A 25,741-nucleotide genomic window follows, 5' to 3' on the forward strand; every position below is an offset into this window, starting at 1 on the left:
TTCGAGTCCTCATGACCCTTCGACAGAACTTGAGTTCGAGTCCAAGAAAGAGTTGAAATATAACCAGCTTATATTTCAACTCTTTCTTGGACTCGAACTCAAGTTCTGTCGAAGGGTCATGAGGACTCGAAACGTCAACTCTTTTCTTCTCCGCCGATGCTGCCAGACCTGCTGAGTTTTTCCAGGTAATTCTGTTTTTGTTTTGGATTTCCAGCATCCGCAGTTTTTTTGTTTTTATAAGAATCCAGATGGATGGGCCCACAATTGGGATGGATTATAAAGAGATGTGCAGGAAATTTGAGCGTAACTTGACTTCGGCGGAATGGATGCATTTTGGATCAAATCCTGGGGCTGTGCCCAAGGTGTCATTTCCATATTGACGCTATTGCATGTCTATCCGGATAGCCAGTGCCCCAGGTGCCGCTGGAGGGCGCCAGCGCTCGGCGTTCACTCCTGCTCACATGAAGCAGCTTTTCCACCATTCAAGCAGCAAAACTCCGGTCCTCGGTCACTGCTTCTAACCGGACACCAGCAACAGAGTGCGGAGCAAGCACTGAAGACTCAGCTTTTTTGCAGAACGTTGGTTTTCGATTCAGGCGCAAACTTAGCCACGAGAAAGGAAACTTTGAGTCAGCGGCATTGATAATGGGGTTTCTCACTAGGCCGGAACCAAAGTGCTGAGGCCGTTGGGGCGCAGCGGAAGATGAGGGGAGACGGGGTGACTAATACCGGAAACGGAAACTGCTCGCGGCTCCCATGGTTTGAAGGGGAGAGATTAGCTCGAGCCTGCGAGATGGCGGTTTCCATGGAGACGCAGCTCCAGAGCATCTTCGAGGAGGTGGTGGTGAGTGAGAAATAGAAAGTTTCGGAAAGTGAGGGGGGAGTTACGGTGCAGGGAGAGGGAATAAGGGGCAGAGAGGAGGGGGGAGCCGGCCGCAGGGAGGGACGGAGGGGAGGGGAGGGGGGAGTAAATTGCATCGGGAAATCTATTTTAAAATTACATAGGGATAGGGGAAGGCAGAAATCTGGTGCTGTGCAGAGAAACAGGTGAGTGCCTCTGCACAGATAGCTGCAGATGGGAATCACAAACGTTGCCTTCAGATGGATGGATTTAGAGTAATGTGAAATGGAGTAAAGAGAGAGTAATGCTCAGAGTTTTACATTTATACAGTTTTTTTTAATGATTCACAGCTAAAGATGCAGGATTTAGTTTTAAAACAGTAAAGTATGACTTAAAATAGAGGGAAAAATTGGAGTGCGAAAGAAAAGCAGCAAGAAACATAAAAGCAGTCACTAAAAGCTTTTATGAGTAAAGCTAAAAAGTAGCTAAAGTGAGTGTTGGTCCCTTAGAGGATGAGACTGGGGGATTAATAATGGAAACAAGGAATTGGCAGAGGCTTTGATAAAGCATTTTGTATTGGTCTTCACAGTAGAAGAAAAAAGAAGCGTACCAAGAATGGTAGAAAATCAAGAGGCAAAAGGGAAGGAGAAACTTAAAATAATCGTGATCAATAGAGAAAAAATACTCAGACTAAAGGCTGGCAAGTCCCCTGACCTGATGGCTTGCATCCTAGTGTCTTAAAAGAAGTGGTTGCAGAGAAATTGGATGCATTGGTTTTAACATTTCAGAGGGCCATTAGTCTTTGGAAGTCTCCACCCCAGCGAGGAGTGGAAGCTAGGTCACTGAATGTATTCAAAGCTGAGTTCAACAAATTTTTGATCAACAAGGAAGTCATGGGTAATGGGGACAGGCAGGAAAGTGGAGTTAGGGCCACAGTCAGATTTAGCATGATCATACTGCATGGCAGAGCAGACTCAAGGGGCCGAATTGCCTGCTCTTTCTCTGTTTCTTAACTTATGATCAGAGTGATGAATATTGAACGCTTGTGTAAAATGCTAGAAGGCAGCTATCACCATTAAACAGTGTTATTAGCTTTAGGAGAGAATGAGAGATGGAAATTAATCAAGCGCAAAATGACAGTTATTTCAGCTGCATTAATGGATGGCGCAGTCAAATAAGGCATGTGTTCAAATCTCTTCATGACAAATTGTGCAACTGAATTCAATAGATCTGGCAATTTCTTGGCTATCACCCCAAAAACTATGCAAAAACTGAACAGGTTCACTGTGGTCACTAATATCATTCAGGGAGGGGATTTGCCATCCTTACCAGGCCTGGCCTTCATTCCATTCTGGCTTCATTTTTTTACTGAGAAGATTAATTTTGACCAGTGATCAACCCAAGGACATTCGGAGGTGCAAAATGACTATGACAGACAAAAATACAACTACACGTTGAATGTCAGAAAACCTGCAATGAGATGGGCACAAGGGAACTGGAATGTAATTGTTTGCCTACAACATGTGTACTATCCTACAAGTGGATATGTTCAACTTTTTAATTTGTCTTAGAAATTTTGTAAGATTTGGAGTTTAACTGTTTTATTTAACTCAATATTTGACACCAGCGTGTCAATAATTCATTTTCAATCTTTTTCTTGGATTATATTGTGAAAATATTTCTGAACTTATGAAATTATGAAAAAATATTTTGAGGGCTGAATGTCACTTTCATGACATTTTACTGACAGTTTAGTAGCTTTTCTTTAGCTTTATTTCTTCCTTCCCTTGTCTGTGTCACCCCCTGTCACAACCCTTCCCGCCCTTTTATTGTTTCCTGAGCATTCCTTGTTTTCATCCAGATTTCATGTGGCTATTACACTGTTTTATTTTGCAGAAAACTGAAGTAATCGAGGAAGCCTTTGCTGGGTGAGTACATACTTTCACTTCTTAACAGTTTTAGTCTGTAACTAATTACTTTGGAACCCACTATTAAAGATAAATTCTTCGTCAAATAGACCCCAGCTCCACCTACCTATTTCTTTTCTTCAAATGACAAATTAATGGGGCCTAAAATAATGCCCTGAAATAACCATCTCAATAAAATTAAAAGTAGCTAAGCTTAGACATATATTTCCTTAATCTTTCATATCTGTTCTCCTTCCCTCCCCCATGTACTCCTCCATAGCATAGACAGTGATTATCAGCAGTAGTTATGTTGTCTTGTGTGCTCACTCCAGTCTTCTCCACATATGCAGCAAGAAGCATTGGTCAATGATCAGGTTTTGAAAATTCATTCTTTTCTTTTCTGAGCCAAGGCTTTGCTACAAATTGTAGCACCATTACTTCTAACCCAGACAAGATCAACTAAACGGCTGAAGGACAGGATATGGATTGAATTTTACAGCATCCTGCTCTGGGTGATCAATCTTGCAGTATGGTGTTTACTTGTTGTGCCAATGGGATTATAAAGTCACTTTTTCACTTTTTAATTGTGAAATACCTATGATTGATTGTTTAGCACAGTTAACCTTCATTGGACTCCAGGATCAACTGCTATATCCGAGTATGCTCTCTACTCTTCCTTGATTCCATCAGACAACATCCACCAGTGCCCATACTTTTCCCTTCTGGGACCATTCCATACCTATAATCAACTCTGAACCTGGATATTGGTTTCTGGATACTCAAAGCTGATGGAGATGTGGCTGCATGGTGACGAAGGCTGGGAACTGAAAGTTCAAGGGTAATCGACATTTAGGAAGGACAAATGAAAAGGAGATGGGGTCACACTGTTAATAAAGGATGGGATCAGTACATTAGCGAGAGAGGATCTTGGATCAGAAGATCAAGACGTAGAGTCAGTTTGGGTGGAGTTAAGAAACAGCAAGGGGCAACAAACTTTGGTAGGAGTTAACTATAAGCTACCAAATGGGTGGTGGTAATGTAGGGCACAGTATAAATCAGGAAATTAGAAGTGCATATAACAAGGATAATACGGTAATCATGGGGGACTTCAATCTACTTGTAGACTGGGTAAACCTAATTAGCACTAATGCTGAGTAGAAGAAATTCCTGGAATGTAGATGAAATGGTTTTCTCAAACAGTATATTTTGTCCCTACAACCACACCCCCACTCCACCTCTCGCTCTCTCTCCGCCCCCCACACACACACCTTAAACCAGCTTATATTTCAACTCTTTCTTGGACTCGAACTCAAGTTCTGTCGAAGGGTCATGAGGACTCGAAATGTCAACTCTTTTCTCCGCCGATGCTGCCAGACCTGCTGAGTTTTTCCAGGTAATTCTGTTTTTGAGTATATTAACGGGCTAAGTTAGATCTAGGACTATGCAATGAGAAAGCCATAATTAGTAATCTCATTGTAAAGAAGCCTTCAAGGAAGAGTGACATGAAGTTTGAAATTATGTAGCTCAATCCAAAACTAGGGTCTTTAATCTAAAACAAGGTAACTATGAAGGGCAGGTTGGCTGGGGTAGATTGGAGAACTACATTTAAAGACATGACGATAGACAGGCAATGACGAACATTTAAAGAATTAATACATGGTTTACAACAAATCTACATTCCTTTAAGGTACAAAAAAGCCAGCAGGAAAAATGAGCCAACCATGGTTAACAAGAGAAGTTAAGGGTTCTACCAGATCACAACTTTATTGTTCATGATTGTATTGGCATCCTGATGTGAAATGAAACTTAGCTCACATTACGTTATGTCCCTTACTCATATTGTCCACAAGTATAAGATCAACTTTCAGGTGCATGATGATGCCATCCAGCTCTATCTCATCATTACGTGCCTCAACCTCTCAATCAAATGTCATTTTTTTTTGTGATCGTTTAGTCGCAGTGTGTAGTTAGTCTCGTGATTGAGTTTCACACTTAGTGACCCAACTGGATGTTTTCGATTTTTAACTGTGTTATCATTATTTGTGTTCAAATATCTGGTAAAACTGGACTAGTAATCTAGAGACCCAGGGTAATGCTCTGGGGCCCCGGTTTTGAATCCTGCCACGGCAGATGGTGGAACTTGAATTCAATAAAAAACTGGAATTAAAAGTCTATTGATGACCATGAAACCATTGTCGATTGTTGTAAAAACCCATCTGGTTCACAAATGCCTTTAGGGAAGGGAAATTAGTCATCCTTTCCTGGTCTGGCCTACATGTGACTCCAGACCCACAGCAATGTGGTTGACTTAAATGCCCTCTGAAATGGCCTAGCAAGTTGTATCAAACCGCTACAAAGACACAAAAAAGGAATGAAACCGGACAGACCACCTGGGCACCGGAAACTACAACGGCAATCTCAGCCCTGTTGACCCTGCAAAATCCTCCTTACTAACATCTGGGGTCTAGTGTCAAAATTGGGGGAGCTGTCTCACAGACTAGTCAAGCAGCAGCCTGACAGGATCATCCTCACAGAATCATACATTACAGATAATGTCCCAGACACCACCATCACCATTCCTGGGTATGTCCTGTCCCACGGGCAGGACAGACCCAGCAGAGGGTGGCAATGTGGTATACAGTCAGGAGGAAGTTGTCCTGGGAGTCCACAACACCGGCTCCAGACCCCAGGAAGTCTCATGGCATCAAACGTGGGCAAGGAAACCTCCTGCTGATTACCATATATTGCCCTCCAGCAGATGAATCAGTGCTCCTCCATGTTGAACAGCACTTGGAGGAAGTACTGAGGGTGGCAAGGGCACAGAACGTACTCTGGGTGAGGGACTTCAATGTCCGTCACCACAAGTGGCTCAGTAGCACCACTACTGACCGAGCTGGCCGAGTTGTAAATGACATTGCTGCTAGACTGGGTCTGTGACAGATGGTGAGGGCACCAACAAAAGGGAAAAACATACTTGGCCTAATCCTCACCAAGCTGCCTGCTGCAGATGCATTTGTCCAAGACTGTATCAGTAGGAGTGATCACCGCACAGTTATTGTGGAGATAAAGTTCTGCCTTCACATTAAGGATACCCTCCATCATGTTGTGTGGCTCTACCACCATGCTAAATGGGATAGATTTTGAACAATTTAGCAACTCAAGACTGGGCATCCATGGGGCACTGTGGACCATCAGCAGCAGCAGAACTGTACTCGAGCACAACCTCTAATCTCATGGCTTGGCATATCCCCCACTCTACCATTACCATCAAGCCAGGGGAATCAACCCTGGTTCAATGAAGAGTTCAGGAGTGCATGCCAGGAGCAGCACCAGGCATACCTAAAAATGAGTTGTCAACCTGGTGAAGCTATAACACGACTAATGTGAAGTCGTAAGCATAACCAGTAAGTGATAGACAGAGTGAAGTGATCCCACAACCAACGGATCTGATCTACGCTCTGCTGTCCTGCTACATCCAGTCATGAATGGTGGTGGACAATTAAATAACTCAATGTAGCAGGAGGCTCCACAAATATCCCCATCCTCACTGATGGAGGAGCCCAGCACATCAGTGCAAAAGATAAGGTTGAAGCATTTGCAACAAACTTCAGCCAGAAGTGCTGAGTGGACGATCCACCTCTGCCTCCTCTAGAGGTCCCCAGCATCACAGATGTCAGCCTTCACCCAATTCTATTTACCCCACGTGATATCAAGAAACGGCTGAAGGCACTGGATACTGCAAAGGCTATGAGCCCTGCAATAGTACTGAAGTCTTATGCTCCAGAACGTGCAGCTCCCCTAGCCAAGCTGTTGCAGTACAGCTACAACACTGGCATATACCCGGCTATGTGGAAAGTTGCCCAGTTATGTCCTATACACAAAAAGCAGGACAAATCCAAAAAATCAGTCTTCTCTCAGTCATCAGTAAAGTTATGGAAGGAGTCATCAACAGTGCTATCAAATGGCACTTGCTTAGCAACAACTTGACACTCAGTTTGACTTCCGTCACTGCTACTCAGCTCCTGACCTCATTACAGTTTTGGTTCAAACATGGACAAAAGAGCTGAACTTGGAGGTGAAGTGAGATGAGAGTGACCGCCCTTGACATTCAGGCCGCATTTGACAGAGTGTAGCATGAAGGTCCCCTAGCAAAACTAGAGTCAGTGGGAATTTAGGGAGAAAACTCCTCTCTGGTTGGAGTCATACCTAGCACAAAAGAAGATGGTTGTGGTTGTTGGAGGTCAATTATCTCAGCTCCAGGACGTCACTGCAGGAGTTGCTCAAGGGAGCGTCCTCGGCCCAACCATCTTTAGCTGCTTCATCAATGACCTTCCCTCCAACATAAGGTCAGAAGTAGGGATGGTCACTGATGATTGCACAACATTCAGCACCATTTAGGGCTCTTCAGATACTGAGGAAGTCCATATCCAAATTCAGCAAGACCTGGACCATATCTATGCTTGGACTGACAAGAGGCGAGTAACATTTGTGCCACACAAGTGTCAGGCAATGACAATCTCCTACAAGAGAGAATCCAACCACTGCCCCTTGATGTTCAATGGCATTACCATCACTGAATCCCCCACTGTCAACATCCTGGGGGTTACCATTGACCAGAAACCGAACTGGACTAGCCATATAAATACTGTGGCTACAAGAGCAGGTCAGAGGCTAGGAATCGTGCAATGAGTGACTCGCCTCCTGACTTCCCAAAGCCTGTCCACCACCTACAAGGCACATGTCAGGAGTATGATGGAAAACTCCCCACTTGCCTACATGAGTGCAGCTCCCACAACACTTAAGCTTAATCCAGGACAAAGCAGCCTGCTTAATTGGCACCATGTTCACTCTGTCCACCACTGCCGCGCATTAGCAGCAGTGTGTACCATCTACAAGATGCACTGCAGGAATTCACCAAGCCTCCTTCGACAGCATCTTCCAAACCCACTATCATCTAGAAGGACAAGGGCAGCTGATAGATGGGAACACCCACCACCTGGAAGTTCCCTCCCAAGTCACTCACCACCCTGACTTGGAATTATATCGCCGTTCCTTCATTGTCTCTGGGTCAAAATCCTGGAACTCCCTTCCTAACAGCACTGTGGGTGTAACTACACCACATGGACTGTAACAGTTCAAGAAGGCAGCTCACCACAACCTTCTCAAGGGCAACTAATGATGGGCAATAAATGCTGGCCCAGCCAGCAAAGCCCTCGACCCGTGAATGAATCAAAAAGAAGTTTAAATGCAATGCACCAACAGTGTAATCTGTTCAATGTTTGAAGAATGTAGATAGTTAACTATCATGTCTGGGACATATATTGTACTACATTAGATGTAAAGAGCTTTGTGAAAAGTGCCATATAATGTAAATTTGTTCTTGATGCTGAATGCTATTACCTAAATTTTGTTTTTGCTGCTGTTCACTGTTTAAATGATTCTTTGGGGAGAAAAACCTCAACTGATACTAAATGAATACTTCTCATCAGTGTTCACCAAAGAAAAGGACTCAGCGGTCGATTTGTCTAGGGGAGAGTGTGTAGATAGCCTGGATCATGTTGAGGTCAAAAAAGAGGAAGTGTTAGGCATCTTGAAGAATATTAAGGTGGATAAGTCCTCAGGGCAAGATGGGATCTACCCCAGAGTACTGAGGGAGGCAAGGGAGGAGATTGCTGGGACCTTGACAGAAATTTTTGTATCCTCACTGGCTACGGGTGAGGTCCCAGAGGATTGGAGAATGGCCAATCTGGTTCCATTGTTTAAGAAGGGTAGCAGGGATAATCCAGGAAATTACAGGCTGGTGAGCCTTACGTCAGTGGTAGGGAAATTATTGGAGAAGATTCTTCATGACAGGATTTACTACCATTTGGAAGCAAATGGGTGTATTAGTGAGAGGCAGCATGGTTTTGTGAAGGGGAGGTCGTGTCTCACTGACTTGATTGAGTTTTTTGAGGAAGTGACAAAGATGATCGACGGAAGGACAGTGGATGTTATATATACATGGATTTCAGTAAGGACTTTGACAAGGTCCATCATGGCAGACTGGTACAGAAGGTAAAGTCGCATGGGATCAGAAGTGAGCTGGCAAGATGGATACAGAATTGGCTTGGTCATAGAAGACAGAGGGTAGCAGTGGAAGGGTGCTTTTCTGAATGGAGAACTGTGACTAGTGGAGTTCCGCAGGGATCAGTGCTGGGACCTTTGCTGTTTGTAGTATACATAAATGATTTGGAGGAAAATGTAACTGGGCTAATTAGTAAGTTTGCAGATGACACTAAGGTTGGAGTTGCAGATAGTGAAGAGGATTGTCAAAGGATACAACGGGATATAGATCGTTTGGAGACTTGGGCGGAGAAATGGCAGATGGAGTTTAATCTGGACAAATGCGTGGTAATGCATTTTATAAGGTCTAATACAGGCAGGAATTATACAGTAAATGGCAGAACTGTTAAGTGCATCGAAGGGCAGAGGGATCTGGGTGTACAGGTCCACAGGTCACTGATAAGGTAGTCAGGAAGGCATATGGTATCCTTGCCTTCATTGTCAGGGGTATTGAGTATAAAAGCTGGGAAGTCATACTGCAGCTGTATAGAACCTTGGTTAGGCCGCACTTGGAATATTGCATGCAATTCTGGTTGCCACATTACCAGAAGGATATGGAGGCGTTGGAGAGGGTGCAGAGGAGGTTTACCAGGATGCTGCCTGGTCTGGAGGTTATTAGCTATGAGGAGAGGTTGGAGAAACTCGGATTGTTCTCACTAGAGCGACGGAGATTGAGGGGCGACTTGATAGAAGTTTACTCAATTATGAGTGGCATGGACAGAGTAGATAGTCAGAAGCTTTTTCCCAGGGTGGAAGAGTCAATTACTAGGGGACATAGATTTAAGGTGAGAGGAGAAAACTATAGAGGGGATGTGCAGGGCAAGTTTTTTATGCAGAGGGTAGTGAGTGTCTGGAATTCGCTGCCAGAGGAGGTGGTGGAAGCAGGTTCGATAGTAGTGTTTAAGAGGCAGCTTGACAAATACATGAGTAGGATGGGAATAGAGGTATATGGACCCTGGAAAATGTTTTAGTTGATGGGCAATATGATCGGCACAGGCTTGGAGGGTCAAAGGGCCTGTTCCTGTGCTGTACTTTGCTCTTTGTTCTTTGTACCAAGTTCAAAAAATTAGTCATTGCATTGCAATATGCAGTTGCTTCTTTGCAATGTTTAAGCACTTGCGCTGTTAAATTTTGAAGACTTGTACTACTGTATTTTCTTACTGGAATAGATTTTTGAATGCCAACACTTGTGTGTACTTTTTTTATCCTTTCCTGAAGTGTGGCATATGAATGTACTTTAAGAGCATGTGAAATCAACTCCTGTTTTATTTAAACACATCTTTCACAGTATGTTTATGGACACAGCTGAAGATGAGAAAACCAAGCTGATTAGCTGCCTTGGAGCTTTCAGACAACTCTGGACAAATCTTCCTCAGGTTGGAATCATATTTATCAATGATTGCCTGAAGTTTATTTCCAGTTCCAGACAATTTTTTTTACAAACTATAGAAGTTTCTGCAAATACTATATTGATATTTATTTTTAAACATTAGGAATCCCATGAACAGTGTGTGCAGTGGATTGTTCGCTTCATCCATGGGCAGCACAACCCCAAGAGGATTTCCTTTTTGTATGACTGTTTGGCAATGGCAGTTGAAAGCGGGTTGCTGCCTCCCAGGTATAACTGAAAGAAGAAAGGAAGCTGTTTTTTTAACTATTTATAACATGACTGATTTAAGTGTAAGAAAATGCCAAATATGTAATATTACAGGAAATGATATAATTTCATTCATGTATGGCACATTCTGTGAATATAATACATGCTTCCCTCTCCTCCATCTCCATTTTCATTTTCTTCACTCCTTTCAAATCCAACACAATCACTGGCTATGGCTTTTTGTTTGTTTGTATCTGACAATGAGCTTTCATGCACCAGGAGATGTCGTTTTTATTCAATAAATCACATTATAAGAAATAATCCAGATTAAAGCCCTCTAATGGCATATTCCTTGAGTATTTTGATAAACCTCATCGGACTGTTAGTTTGTAATACTGACATTACTGATTGGTTTGTGCTGTTATGTGATATACCAACATTTTGAGCAGCGCAACTGCTGTTTTCCGATATCCAATTTGCTGCTTAACTTGCACTTGACTTCTGGTGCACCATCTAAAAATGCATTCTCATGAGAAAGATCAAATTTCACTGAAGAAATAGTGAATTAGTGAAGAAGGAAGAACGCCAGAGAGGTAATTTCAAATGTAAGGGGAATGTCTACTCTCAACATTGCAACCTCTGTATCTGAATTGAGCAAACATGCAGAGCATGTAAGTGAAATTAACTTAGAGGCATTGTTTCTAATTTCCCCCTTTAAAAATGAATTTTTGCCTCCCAGCACTGCAAGGATGAAATAGAGCATGTTATATTGTTAGATAACAAGGTTTAACCCATTTGTTTGACAACTATACAAAGTGATCCTTAAGAGTGAACTTCACTGCCTGTCAGAGATCTTAAAAATTGTTGTTTTGAGTAACATTTCAATTCTCAACCCAAGTAAAAACTGCAAATCCTGTAATCTGTGTATTAGTTCACATTTGTGTAATAATAACAGTTCTGTGCTGTGTGAAAGTTATAGTTAGTGGCATTTTGTGTATAAAATTCCAAAATGCTTTTCTGTATTTGTTACCAGACTGGTCTGTGAGTCTTTAATTAACTCTGAAAATTTGGAATGGGAGAGGATGCAGCTTTGGGCTCTAACGTTTAAACTCATTCGAAAAATAATAGGTGGCGTTGACTACAAGGTAATGTTCAAAGAATTGATTAACTTGACTTGGTGTTAATAACAGGAGAATTTCTGGTTATTAGGTTTGCCTATTGTCTAGTGGTAGTCTAGATTTTATGGTGGTAATGATGAGGAAGCCAGCAGCATTCGGCATCATCATTGCACTTACCCCACTAAAACATAAGTGAGGAAATTCAGAAGTTGTGGTCAGTGATTTTACACTTCACCCGAGGATGCAGTTTTGTTGCAACCCCAGACTGGAATCTATGAATTAATTAAAATTCCACTCTTATTATGTTACTCTTGCAGTAAAAATCCATAAAAATGATGTACCTTGTTGAGTGAGGTGAACTGGATTTTTAATGGTGTACTAACTTCATAATTACTGTTAAAAAGCCTTACTGTCCCTGGAAAGCTAGTTTTGTATTTGTGGAAAGCCAAATTTCTCCTCAAAATTCCATATTTTTAATTTTTTAAAGCCTTATTTAGCTTCTATCTTAATCCTATCATAATCACTTACTTTGCTATCTAAAATTTAAATTAAAAGTGAAGGAAATTAAGTGCTTTGCTGTTTGTGAATACTTCAATGTGCTTGGCTGCTTACCTGCTTTTTGACGTCACAGCTGTTGCTGATTTCCTTCATCTGGCACCAGATTTAAGCTGCCAGCAATAAAGGGGAGGTGGGGGGGAACATTGGAGAAGCGATTAGATCTTTGTGGGCAGCAAATTCCAACCCAATTTCGGTTGATTAAGTGTATGATTGTTCATTTTCTGAATGGGTGAAATAACACCCCCAAATTCCATAGGTAACTACCAATTGCAACGTATTTTAAAGCTGTTGTTTTAGAACTTCAGACAAGCTTGGCCTAAATAGCCAAGTGGTTATGGTACTGGGTTTGTAACCCTAAGATCAAGAGTTCAAATCCCACAATGGCAAAACTATGAAACAACTTAACTTCATCTGAAACAGATGGAAGTGGATTTTGCTTGGCCTAAATAGCCAAGTGGTTATGGTACTGGGTTTGTAACCCCAAGATCAAGAGTTCAAATCTCACAATGGCAAAACTATGAAACAATGTAACTTCATCTGAAACAGATGGAAACAGGTTTACTCAAAAAGAGTATCAAGAGTTCAAATCTCACAATGGCAAACTATGGAACAATGTAACTTCATCTGAAACAGATGGAAACGTGTTTGATTTAAAAGATTATCAAGAGTTCAAATCTCACAGTGGCAAACTATGAAACAGTGTAACTTCATCTGAAACAGGTGGAAACAGGTTTGAACTCGAAAGAGTTAGAACTTCAGACAATGTTTTTGTAAGTGAGCTATTGTCATTTTGAAGGAACTTGTAGGAGCATTGGATTAGCATTGAAGAACATTTGATTAATCTGTAAAGTATAATTTAATCTTTCTTTTAGGGTGTAAGAGACCTGTTGAAAGCAATTCTAGAGAAGATCCAAACTATTCCTAACACAGTCAGTTCTGCTGTTGTTCAACAATTGCAAACAGCCAAAGATGTAAGTTTCTGCTAAAGTGTTTCCAGCCTTTGAAGTTAATATTAAAAGTTACTTGAGCCTGCGCAGATGCTTTATTTCCTTTAAGAAGTAGAATTGTGCCTTTGATGTTTTAAATCAAACCATTAATTTTATGGACGGAATGATATTTGCTTTTATTAGTCCGGAAAATAAATTAAGATAGAAATTAATCTACGCTGCACTGTTCGTCAGGAGCTGAGCTTAAATCATGGATCTGGAATGTGGCTGCAATGTTGTAGCACCAATTCTCCAATTTGTACTCTTTTTGAATTGAGCTTCATGCTTGGAGAGCAAGGCCAACTAATTTTCCCAATGTGTAGAATTAGGAATGCATTCTTTTAGTTAACAAACTATAAACAATTTTATAAGTGAACAGAATTACTAATTTTCTTTGTTTGTCTATTAAACTGAAGAAAGTTTTTTGTTCTAACTTGATTTCATCTTAATAAATGTTCCCCTGCTTTATTCTTTCTAGGTTGTGGCATACATCTTGGACAGAAACGCTTGTTTGTTGCCAGCATATTTTGCAGTTACTGAGATTAGAAAGCTTTATCCTGAAGGAAAATTATCTCATTGGGTAAGAGGCTGTTGCTATTCTTTTCCTGAAAAAAGAGGATAACTTTTATGTTCTACATGTGACATCTCATGTCAGGAAGAGATATAGATGTTACATAGAATAGACAGCACAGCATAACCAGTCCATGCCCTCATTTATGCCCCACTTGAGCCTCCTCCCATCTTTCCTCATCTAAATCTATCATTGTAACCATCTATTCCCTTCCCCCTCAAATGCTTGTCTAGCACCCCCTTAAATGCACTGGTATTGTTTGCTTCATCCACTCCCTGTGATAACGAGATCCACTTTCTCACCAGTCTTTGGATAAAGAAGTTTCTCCTGAAGTCCATATTGGATTTCTTGGTGACTATCTTATACTGATGGTCTCTTGTTATTACTTTTCCCCACGAGAGGAAACATTCTCTCTTTATCCACTCTATCAAAACCTTTCGTAATTTTAAATACCTCTGTTAAGTCACCTCTCAACCACTTTTCAAGGGAGAAGAGATTCAGCATGTCAACCTTTTCCTTATATTTATATCCTTGCATGTCTGGCATCATCCTTTAAATCTTTTTGCACCACATCTTCCATATATCCTATTTACATTATGATGACCAGAACTGCATGCAGTACCCTTAAGTGTGATGTAACCAAGGTTTGATACATGTTTCATGTAACTTCCCTACTTTTCAGTTCTACCCCTCTAGAAATGAAGCCAAGTGCTTGGTTTGATTTTTTATGGCCTTGCTAACCTTTGGCTCAACTTTAATGATTGGTATATTTGTGTTTCAAGATCCCTTTGTAACTCTACCCCACCAAGACTTGGACCTTCCAAGTAATAATTGACCTCCATATTCTTCTACCAAAATGTACTGCCTCACATGTATCTCTGTAGAAAATATCCTTCTTTTAAATGCCGGCCCTATAATATCTAAATTCTGGAACCATGAGGTTCCTTCTCTTCTGCCACCGCTATCTGCTCCTCTTTATTCATGCTTTGTTTGTGCCACCTGATGGACTGTCCTTTAAGTGACTATCTAAACCACTCAGGTGGATATAGCTGCAATAGTACTTGCTAAGAGAGGAGTGAATGATGCAGGGTTCCATGAAAAGCTGACATTGAAGTGCTGGAAGTTTCTTTTTAATTTAAAGATGCAATTGAATAACCTGAATTAGCACTTCATTTCAGAAGTTGTCACTGACATACTAAATAGATTCTGTGAACCAAATTCTGTAATTCTATTTTTGCCTAAATATAGATATCCTGTACAAGAGTGCAAGCTGAATTTTTTTTGTAATTATCTGGTTGCTTGCCTGTTTCTACAGACTGACTTTAACTCCTGAAAACTTCAATGGATAAAACATATTTATCTACTTCACTTAAAATTGTCTTGTTTTGGGATTTTTCTTTCAGTTGCTAGGCAACCTGGCATCTGATTTTGTGGACAGCTTTAGACCCACTGCACGAATAAACTCTATCTGTGGTAAGAGTGCAAACTTTCTCTCTGAACTAATAAATGCATTAAATCTCAAGTGGAACAACCAGTTTAAATGTCTATTTACAATGCCTGTAACAACAATTTCAAATCAGTGAAGACTGAATATCAGTTCCTGCCTGATTCTCATGATGTGCTTGATTCGCTCTCATAATTAAGGGCTTCGAACTCTTCGTTATTTAAATCATTGACCTTGAAACTGACGTATCTTTCCTGTACATAGGCAAAACACTGCAGCTGCTGGAAACATGAAATTAAAACAGAGCATGCTAGAAATACTGAGCAGGTCATACAGCAGCTAAGAGAGAGACATAGTTAATGGCCTGGATCTTCTGCAGAGCGGCAATCATAGTCGGTTTGTCACTCTGCTCAAACTTGTCCAAGACCCGGTGCTGCTCCACATTTCTTGCTGGCTCTCCCAGGCCTGACTTTTCCAGAAATGTGAAATGTCATGCCTTTGAGCATTCCATCACAGCGCTGTTAGTGTAAGAGGGCGAAGGCAAGATGTGCTGTTTTTATGGCACTAGCTGCTGTATGGGAAATTTAAATGTCCAGTGTTAGTGTTTGAGTGAATGGGTAGGGTGGCAGGAGGGTATGTGGGTGAGGTAAGTTGGTGAAATGGCAGGTGGGTGAGGGTGGCAGATAGTCGGCTCGAGGGCTAGTCAAGTTGGGTGGTGGGGAGTAGTCGGGGAGGGGTAGTAGGGTCGGGAGGGTAGTCCAGAGTTAGTTGCATAGCTGTCCAGGAATTAGACTAGGATTTTTCAGCCTAGCATTTCCTGGGTAACTATCCAAATAAGTAAATCGGAAGTGTCCAAAGTCTCCGACTCTAACTCAAGAGTTGGAGACTTTTGCGGAGTGTCCCAGGGAATTGGGGAATTGCTCACTGGAAGTTCAAACTTTCTGGGCAATTCTACAGAGCTCAGTGCATCGGGACTTCCACGGGATCTTGACGCACATCTTTTCGTATGTCTGGTCTCCAACAATCCAGAAACTGGAAGATTTGGGCCAATGTCAATGACCTTTCCTCAGAATCTTTACTGTATATCAGAAGTATTTGTAAAGGCCCACTTTGTGCAAGGTATTTCAAAGTATTCTGTAGATGACTTAAACATTTAAGTGTTTACATAAAATGTACAGTAAATGGTTTGACTTCAGTTATTGAAATAAGTAAGCTTTTTATAGTGATGGCTATGATTGTTTGAATATAGGAATGATACATAGGAATTGGCAGACACTATATGAATCATAGCTTAAGCACAGAAGGAGAAGAGTTGACCCAATTCTTTAGTGCAAGCTCCATATGAGAGATACCTACTTTGAAACTGCCTCCCTGTATGCTTCAATAATTTTACTCTTAGTGTTTATTTCGTTCCCTCTCAACTAGTGATTTTTGATTCACAACCCTCACAAAGTCTTCCAAAACTTTACTCGTTTAAAAAATAAATGCTGGAAATCTGAAATAAATCAAACTGTTGCTAGTCAGCATTTGGCAACTTAATATTATGGTTTGAATCCATCAACTGGCTTTAAAATTAAAACAAAATACAGCAAAAATTAAGCGCTTAAGGCACTGCCTGTAGTGAGGAAAGTACAGTTACCATTTCAGGTCGATGTTTTGATAGAACTGGGTGCTGTTACAAATGACCAGCTTTTAAGGAGAAATAGAGCAGGGGAAAAGGGGGTGTGGAGAAAGGAAAATGAAATGCCTGTGATTAGGTGGAAGACAGGTGGTGATTAATTTACAGAAGTGATAATGGCATGAAGCAAGGAGGCAATGCTGAGACTGACTTGAAAATATATCGCCGTTCCTTCACTGTCACTGGGTCAAAATCCTGGAACCCCCTCCCTAACAACACTGTGGGTGTACCTACATCACATGGACTGCAGTGATTCAAGAAGATAGCTCACCATCACCTTGTCAAGGGCAATTAGGGATGGAAAATAAATGCTGGCCTAGCCAGTGCTGCCACGTACCATGAGTGAATAATAAAAAATAGATGATTAAGAGATATATCTGAGACACAAAGAGCAGATGAGCACTTACAGCGGAATGGCAGAGGGGAAGGGAAGCATCAAAAATCTGGCAAATTGGAGAAGTACCAGGAAAGAGCAAGCCAATGCCACACGTGTAGATACCCGCCAGAGAAGATGAAATCAGTGACAGTCTGGGAGATAATGGCTTAGTTATAGAAGATTGCTCATTATAATTATCTTTCCCTCCCTATCTCTTTCCATTTGTAGCCTATTAATCATTTTTGTGCTTAATAAATTTTAGTTACCAAATAATTCAGCTTGAGCTTTTTACATAATGTTGCAAAGTAGAAATTTGAGGCTTTTTAAACATGGTTACATTTTTTGAATTGAGGAAGTTTGAATTAAGAGAACTAGATGCTAATTTCTAGAATGCTCTTGAGATTGTGGGCCAAGATCTTTGTTTTCTGTTGATGCGAAGTTGGTGGATGGGAAATAATTGAACCGCAGTTGATAGGAGTAATTAGTTCCCATTTTGATGTCCTCCTTTCCTTCCTCTGCCACCGTCTTACATTGAACCACATTATTTGCAATTCTCATTGTCTCTGAACTGAGATTCTGAGTTATCCAGTTCTGAGCTATTCATCGCAAAAAGTGTCTGTTGGGGAGGTCTGAAAAGTTGTTTCCACCCCCTGCCTCAGCTTATCTGCCACTGAAACACTTATCCATGTCTTGGGATTTGACTATTCCACTGCTGTTTTAACCAGCCTCCCATTCTCCACTCTCCATGAGCTTCCAATTTAGCAAAAACAGCTGCTTATTTCCTATTTCCCTGTAAGTCACATTCACCCATCAGTTGTGCTCACTGGCCTATTAAAAAGAAAGAAAGACTTGCATTTATATAGTGGTTTTCAAAACCTCAGGGCATCCCAAAGTGCTTTACAGCCAATGAAGTACATGTTAAGTCTAATCACTATTTTATGTACAATCTCCTAATGCCTCAAATTTAAAATTCTCATTGTTGTTTAAATCCCTTGATGGATTTACAGCTCCCTATCTCTGTAACTACCCTCCTCGCCGCCACCACCAACATCCCCCCCAACCCCCACTCGAATACTCCATTCCTATTACTCTGCCCACTTGTGCATTATCCCATTATTGATTGCAGTACTTTCATCTGCCTAGATCCTGCACTGTGGAATATCCTGCCAACATATCCATCTCCCTTTCCTCCTTTAAGACCCTGCTACACCCCGTTCTGCTTGAAGCACACTCTTTTCATTACACTTCTAATCTCTTTGGCATAGAATCCTTTTGTTATCATACCAATTCTTTGGAATATTTTTCTATGTTAAAAATGCTATATAAATGTAAATTGTAGTTAATATTGTTACTAAATCAACCAACCACCATTTTACTTGTACCTTGCTGATTATCTACATACACATATATTTGCTTTTTTGAGGTTTACATTCAATTCCATTCATCAGTTTTTAAACAAAATATTGGTAAGATGCGCTGCCCTCACTTAAGATTACATTTTTTTTTAAACTACTGGAATCTAAATTTGATAATTGAGCATGTTCATATTTTAACCATATGTTCCTTCATTGTTCAGAAACTAGGAATTCAGTTATATGGTTATGATAATGTAAAAATAAACAATAATCTTGTGCACTCTTGCTTGCTTTTCTTTCTTTATCCCCACACACAATGATTAGGACGCTGCAGTCTTTTGCCAGTGGTGAATAACTCCGGTGCAATCTGCAATTCTTGGAAACTGGATCCAACAACACTTCGTTTTCCTTTGAGAGGACTCTTGCCTTATGACAAGGTAAACTGGTGCGATTGACTGCATTCAGGTTCCCTATTCCTATCTTTAATGATTAGACAAGTAGAAACTTCATTCATTTTCAAAATCTTAACATGGATTTTGCAGTCAACCCTGAAGCAAGGGTGCAGGCTGCTGGTCTCGAAGAAAGCTGCGCTGAAAAATGTAACAACCTTTACCCCACTTGACGTACAATTGATAATGGTCTACTTTAATGGGGATTCCCAGCATCTTGCTGTAGTGATGTCATCAAGCTGTCCAAATAATAAGGAATTTTGAGGCAGGAAACCAAGAAATGAAAAGCACAAATAATCAAATCACTTTTAAAAAAAATTTATAGAACATGAAATCATTATTGGGCCATACACATGGATTAAAGTAGAAGCTGAAATAACTTCAATTATTTTAAAAGCAATTATTCATAATGGAGACATTTAACAACATTCCATAGATATTTTTTCAGGGCCAGATTAGTTGTTCAGCAGTAGTTGTTACTCAGCTCACTGTTAACAATCCAGTAACGCTTCATTGAACAAAGTTTACATTTTTATGGGGTTTCTGACAGCGATACGAGAGCTAAGAGGGGGGAGTTTTCTCCAGATCAATTGATTTCAATGATTCCCAGCTCTAACAAGTGGGTGGAATATGCAGATCCAGAATGCAGCCTCTGACAAAGCAATGAGAGATGGACTGCATTTTCAGGATTTCTTCTTTAATCTGCGCTTGCACTAAACCCCGAAGCTGCAGTCAGATCAGAGGGCTATTATTGGCAAACCCTGACAGTTCATTGTCAAAAACTCTGCAAATTCTGAGCCCTAGTAACTTATCTGAAGATTCATGGAGCCACTGAACAGACTATTTTACAGTAGCTTGTCCTTTTTGTAATGATGACTTGAAAATAGAAGTGGACGTTTTCTTTTATTGGTTCAAATTTATTTTCAGGTGTTCAACAAATTAACTTTCTTACTTGTTTCTAGACATTTTTCTCTGAATTCCTACAGCTAGGATATCTCCATTAATTATAAATCTGTATTTTTCACACATGTATGTGAACTTGGCTATTTTTATCAAGGTAGGGAGAATGTTCTGTCATCTATGAACAAAAGTTGATGTGCTCTGTTTTTCCTGTCTTTTCATTAAAGCAGCAAGCAAGAATTGCTTATTAACTTATAGGTCCCACTTTTAGTTATTGCACATTGCACATGTAAAGAATAACTGAAGGATCATCTGAATTAATTTATATTGTGCTTCCATCTTTTGTGAACTCAACTCTTAATGCTATGTGGTTTTTAAAAAGCAAAAACAAGTAGAAATTGTTTAGTACAAAAGAAAAGGAGAAACAAAAATACTTTTGAAGTAAGACTGCATATCAAAAATGGAAATTGTCAATGATTCTAAAGGCTAAACTGCAAATTGATTTATTTTTGTGTGTTTGGAGATAGACTTTGAAAGTTAGAATGCTGGCTGTATTGAATTGCATATTTGACATTGGCTGGTAAATTATGCTCAACCTTGTCATTTTCATTAAACCCCATTTATACTTAATGCATTTGAAATATTAGATTTGTGTATGCAATTATGTAAGACGAGCTGTCATTTCTGTTTGGTGGCAGCAGTATATATTTTATAGCTGGTCAGTATTCAGTAAATAACTGAAGGTGGCAATTTTGAGTTTGTATTCTTGTGATCTTGAATCTTGTTTTAATGTCACAAACAATTATTACTTGCACTTGTGAATGACACAGTATAACATGTGAAGCTGTAAAACTGGTAAGTCAGAAGGATTTTTAACTTTTAGAAAAAAAATCCTATTACTAGCTGTCTCAGATAATGCTCTACACCCAGTGAATCTGATTTTTAGATTCGGATGTTATTACTGCTTGAACTGTGCCATTTTATTTCAGAGCTCTTTGAACTTTTATGCTTTATTGCTATCTTTTAGTTTTCTTCTCAGCTGTCATTGTTACGTATGTAACTACAACCAAATGCCAAATTGATCAGAGATTTCATATTATCCAATACCTTTCACCATTGTGACACTGGTAACATTCCTTCATATTACACTGAAAGTAAAGAGGAAAACATCCAGCAGCTAAGCGTCAAATTAAAAATACTATTAAAATGGTAGAAGTGTGCAATCTATGCCAATAAGATAATAATTCAACACAATTTAGGCCACAACTAGAGTGTTGCATTCAGTTCTGATCACCACATTTTAGAAAGGATATGAGGGCCCTTAAAAGAGTGCATTGGTGATTTACCAGAATAGATGCAGGGATAAGGGGTTTTAGCTGCAAGGTAAGGTTGGAAAATCTGGGTTTATTCTTCTTGGAGCACAGGAGATTGAGGGGTGATTTATTAGGGGTATACAAGATTATAATAGGTTTAGAGATGGTAGACTGGGGAAAAAAAACTATTCCTATTATCTGATGGTATAAGGACCAAGGCACAGAGATTTAAGTTTTAAGGCAAGAGATACAGGGGAGATGTGAGGAGGAATATTTTTTACACAGCAAGTAGTAACAATTTGGAATTTGTGGTCCCTGGGCATGGTGGAAACAGAGGTGATTAATGATTTCAAAAAGAAATTGGATGGGCACTTGAGGAAAATAAACTTGCAGGACTATCCGGATTGAACAGGGGAATGGGGCTGACTGGATTGCTCTAAGAGTCTGCAAGGACTTGGTGGGCTAAATGGCTTCCTGTGTTATGAAGTTGATTAAGTACGGCATAGATGTTTTGCGGTGCCCTTTTATTTTAAAGAAGTTAACGCTACTTCGGGCTTTGTCCTGCAAGAGATTGTTTGTCTTGCCAGTAGCTTAATCTGTTTAAAGCAAGAAGAAACTTTTGTACTTTAAAGCTTCGTTTGTTTAAAAATGCACCCTACTTCAAAGTTCTACTTCCTCCTATTTGCTAATGCAAGGAAACCCTGCAGACTGCTTTTTATAGCCAGTGTTTTACTGGCTTTATTTTCTTAATTTAATATAGAATATGCTCACTGAATTTTTCAAGTGTTTTCATAACAATTTTATACTATCATCAATGTGATTTAATATAGTGCATATTGTAAATAATCTGTAACAAAGATTGCAAATATAAATAATTCAATATCTAGACACAGGAAAATCTATGTAGTATTTATTAAAATTCCTGTGTTGACGTGTACTCCCTGACATCTTTCCCATTTATAGTGGAAAATGCCTATGTAAAATAATCACACTGTCATTTCACCCTTCTGTTTACATTTGCATATGATTTTTGCATTTCTCAGATCCTCAGTTTATATTGCAGAGAAACTTGTGTGCATCACCTAGCATTTCTCAAATCAAAGTGTATTTTGTATTTAACTTTACATACAATCATTTCATTTAAAAAATATTATGAAAATATATGCAGGCTGTATAACTTTAAAATGGCAACCTGTACACTCTGGTCCAAATATCCCCGGCCCTTTAATCTTGTTCCCCCTTTAAGTGTTGTTTGACCATGGGCAACAGTGCAGAAAATTGACTTGTACATGCATGACTTTCATCAAGCAGCCTACTAGAGAATTGGGTTGAAGAATTAGCAACTATTTTAGAGAGAAACTTAGAGGGTATATTGACCAGACACATAGTTGGTGAGTAAGAATTTAATATGCTGATTTTCTTGGAGAATTGGAGCTGAAATGGTTCCAAAGTAGATATTAAATGAAACAGGGTAAGGATCCTGGTTTCTCATCTGGATTGTGTGCCCCAAACATAACATGGAAAGTGTGCAGGCTGGTGTATTATAAATGATGAATTTTGGGGCGAACCATAAATGAGCAGGTCATTTAAAAAAAGTTAGTAAATTTTGCATCAAATTTTGAAACCTGCATCAGCAGGATTAAAATTGGAACGTTGATCAAATTCCAGGATTAGGATACTAGATTTGGTGTAACTAATGTGTAAGTTGGTTTCAAGTCTAATTATTGCACTTAGTTGATTTTGCAGTTCTTAAAAATCAAGGGGAAATATCGCAGAATTCCCGAGGTACATGATCATACAAACCACAGAAGACAATTAAAGGAAATAAATGGCAGTTTGGTGAGGAGAGCAATATTCAATATAATTAAATACTTTTTACAATTCCAAACCAATGAGATCATGTCCTTTTAATGGTCCCTTTAAGGAAGTTATTGATGCAAAGCAGATATAAAAAGGCTTGTGTGTAAATTCAGTATAAACCAGTATTGGCAAACTTCAAGGGCTGGATTTTCATTCTCGAGGCAGGTAGCGGGAGTTGGGAAATTTCCAGCTGGTGATAGTGCTTGCAAAGGTGGAATTTTCACTCCTGGGGCAGTTGCTAACTAGTGTCAGGCCTGCTGCCCCTGGAATAGTGCAGAAGCATCCACGGGCTGCTGAGTGTTGAGGTAGGTGGTTAAAAGGTCATTCCTCCCCACAGCCCGCACACTCCCAAAGCCCCTTGCATGCCAACATATACCTCTTCACCCACTCCTAATGGCCCCTCATATCCTCCATGCCATCTTCTGCCCCTCCACCCAACCCCCATTGCTCCTTGTAACCCCCATGCCAATTTCAGGCATTTTCATACCCATTCATCCAGCATATACTTTGTACAGAACCAGTGAACCCAGTAGTATCACTGGCATGTATGGAAAAGCTTGAAACCATCAATCGTTCAGAATTTATTTTAAAAAGCTTCTTTTACTAGAACCCTATAAAATTGTCAATCAACAGACCTTTACAGTACCAGTAGCAGAAACTGCAAGCACTTGACACCCCTTTATCTTGTGTGAATAAACATTGAGCAATTGAAAATCAGATCTAAGAGAAGCACTGTCAATTTTCACTTGGGCACAGCTGTTTCAAAAGACTGCAAAATGAGACTTGGCTTTTCTTTCCTAAACAAGTTCAAAATCACATTTGTTTTTCTTTGGGGGGTATTATGAGCATTTATTTTGAAATCCTCTCTTAAAAAAGATAAAGTGAACGTCAAGTCTGTATTTTATTTCTCTTAGGATCTTTTTGACCCGCAGACTGCTCTATTGAGATATGTTTTAGAACAGCCTTACTCCAGGGATATGGTCTGCAACATGCTAGGTCTGAATAAACAGGTACTGTATCTCACTGTATTTTACTATGGACTTGACTTCTAAATATAGCCTGCACTGTTCTTTTTCTCTTTTCTGTTGCTATGGCAAAATAAGCAAACGAGTGTTCAGCAAAAATAGTCGGATTGTAAGTTAGCATTAGTTTATCTTATTACGGATTTTACTTTTGAGCTTCTTGAAATAGGAAAAAAGTTTTGAAATCTAGTTTGTATTGCCTTGTGGATGGGAATGGTAAAAAATTGTAAATGCAGCATCTTGTGGAAAAAATTGTAGAATTAACGTAAAGAAATACATGATTTGAGTTTTATTTACATTGCTTTAGCTATTAGGCCAGCCTCAAATATTAGAACTTGTACATTTTTGGTTTTTGTGGGGCTTGACCTGTCGGGGCAACCTGAGGCTGGCCTCATAGTCACTGTTATGTCTTTCTTTTTTTCTTCCTTTATTTTTGTTCTGTCCTGTCTTGTCCTGCCCATCCTACAATGCTCTAGACCTTGAACATTGCTCAGGTATGTTTACAATCTTACTGTTGTATTGTGACTAACGAGATGCTGACTGCTTGGTAGCAACTGATGCCATTTAGAGAATAAAGTAGATCTGCATGCTGGTATACGTAGAGAATGCAGTGGTGTCTGTCGCTGTCTGCTACAGAATGTGTGATTGTTGCAATTCTTGCACCTAAGATTTTTACAGTCGTCATGGAGAAGTTGTTGAGCAAATGTTCTGTTGTTGACCTGTGAAAAGTAGTTACACTGCATATTAAAGTAGAATCAACAGATGTGTTCAAAGTAGCTGTACTTTTGTTAGGGCTCATAAGGCATGCTTTCAAAGAAAATACAATGTATTTTTTAAGTTTCATGATCGCAAATGGAAAGCATGCTAATTTTATATGTAGGTAGTAATAGAATGTAGGTTCTAAAGATATATGAAAAAATTTTTTTTATTAATTTGTCTACCAGAACACTTGTGGTTATGTTCCTTGTTGGCCAAAGTTGAGACTTAAAAAAAACAAAAGTTGAGTTTCTGGACATGTAGATTTGGGGAAGAGGGGAAATCATTGCAGCGCTTGGCATCTTTTTTTTACGCTACATGCAAATTAGGTGCTTTCTGAAATATCTCATTGCAGTGTGTTTAGGTTAGCATTTCATGCTTTGTCAAGTTTCTTTTGCATAAGTAATCAATCTTATGTATTTAATGTTCATTTCTGTAATAAGTGTCTACTTTACAGCACAAACAGCGCTGTCCAGTTTTGGAAGACCAGCTTGTGGATTTAGTGGTTTATGCAATGGAACGCTCTGAGACAGAAGAAAAGTTTGATGATGGAGGCACCAGTCAGTTATTGTGGCAGCACCTCTCGAGTCAACTCATTTTCTTTGTCTTATTTCAATTTGCTAGTTTCCCACACATGGTGTTATCACTTCATCAGAAGGTATGTTTGGGATACAGAAATGCCAAGTTATAAATGTATATAATTTCAAATCTACACTGGTACACAGATTTTGCTCCATGATTATCCAGTGACTGTATATGTTGAATTTACACATTTTGTACATTGTAGTTTGTAAATTAGTAGGCTTAAGCTTCAAATGGGAAATTATACCAAAATATATAACTTGGACAGATTCTAAACCTCGTTAAGAAATGCAGCAAAACTCAACTGCACAGTTTGCAATCAGTAA

The 25,741-nt window shown here is 39.7% G+C and overlaps 1 protein-coding gene across 5 annotated transcripts in view; it reads left to right on the forward strand.

The window, feature by feature from the left end:
- The first annotated feature begins 469 nt into the window (after positions 1 to 469).
- med23 (mediator complex subunit 23) overlaps positions 470 to 25,741 on the forward strand; it is a 94,999-nt gene continuing 69,727 nt past the window's right edge. For 3 of the 5 annotated variants that reach the window (XM_041187637.1, XM_041187640.1, XM_041187638.1), the window contains exons 1-12: positions 470 to 844; positions 2,738 to 2,769; positions 10,139 to 10,226; positions 10,344 to 10,468; positions 11,481 to 11,592; positions 12,996 to 13,094; positions 13,588 to 13,689; positions 15,084 to 15,153; positions 18,858 to 18,970; positions 23,970 to 24,065; positions 24,554 to 24,571; positions 25,291 to 25,491. In XM_041187637.1, the coding sequence (XP_041043571.1) occupies positions 704 to 844; positions 2,738 to 2,769; positions 10,139 to 10,226; positions 10,344 to 10,468; positions 11,481 to 11,592; positions 12,996 to 13,094; positions 13,588 to 13,689; positions 15,084 to 15,153; positions 18,858 to 18,970; positions 23,970 to 24,065; positions 24,554 to 24,571; positions 25,291 to 25,491 (1,197 nt within the window). In that variant the 5' untranslated portion in view covers positions 470 to 703. The remainder of the gene's footprint in view (positions 845 to 2,737; positions 2,770 to 10,138; positions 10,227 to 10,343; positions 10,469 to 11,480; positions 11,593 to 12,995; positions 13,095 to 13,587; positions 13,690 to 15,083; positions 15,154 to 18,857; positions 18,971 to 23,969; positions 24,066 to 24,553; positions 24,572 to 25,290; positions 25,492 to 25,741) is intronic. The other 2 variants (XM_041187639.1, XM_041187641.1) reach the window with 1 other exon arrangement.

The sequence above is a fragment of the Carcharodon carcharias genome, chromosome 5, assembly GCF_017639515.1.
Source record: "Carcharodon carcharias isolate sCarCar2 chromosome 5, sCarCar2.pri, whole genome shotgun sequence".
Lineage (NCBI taxonomy): Eukaryota > Metazoa > Chordata > Chondrichthyes > Lamniformes > Lamnidae > Carcharodon > Carcharodon carcharias.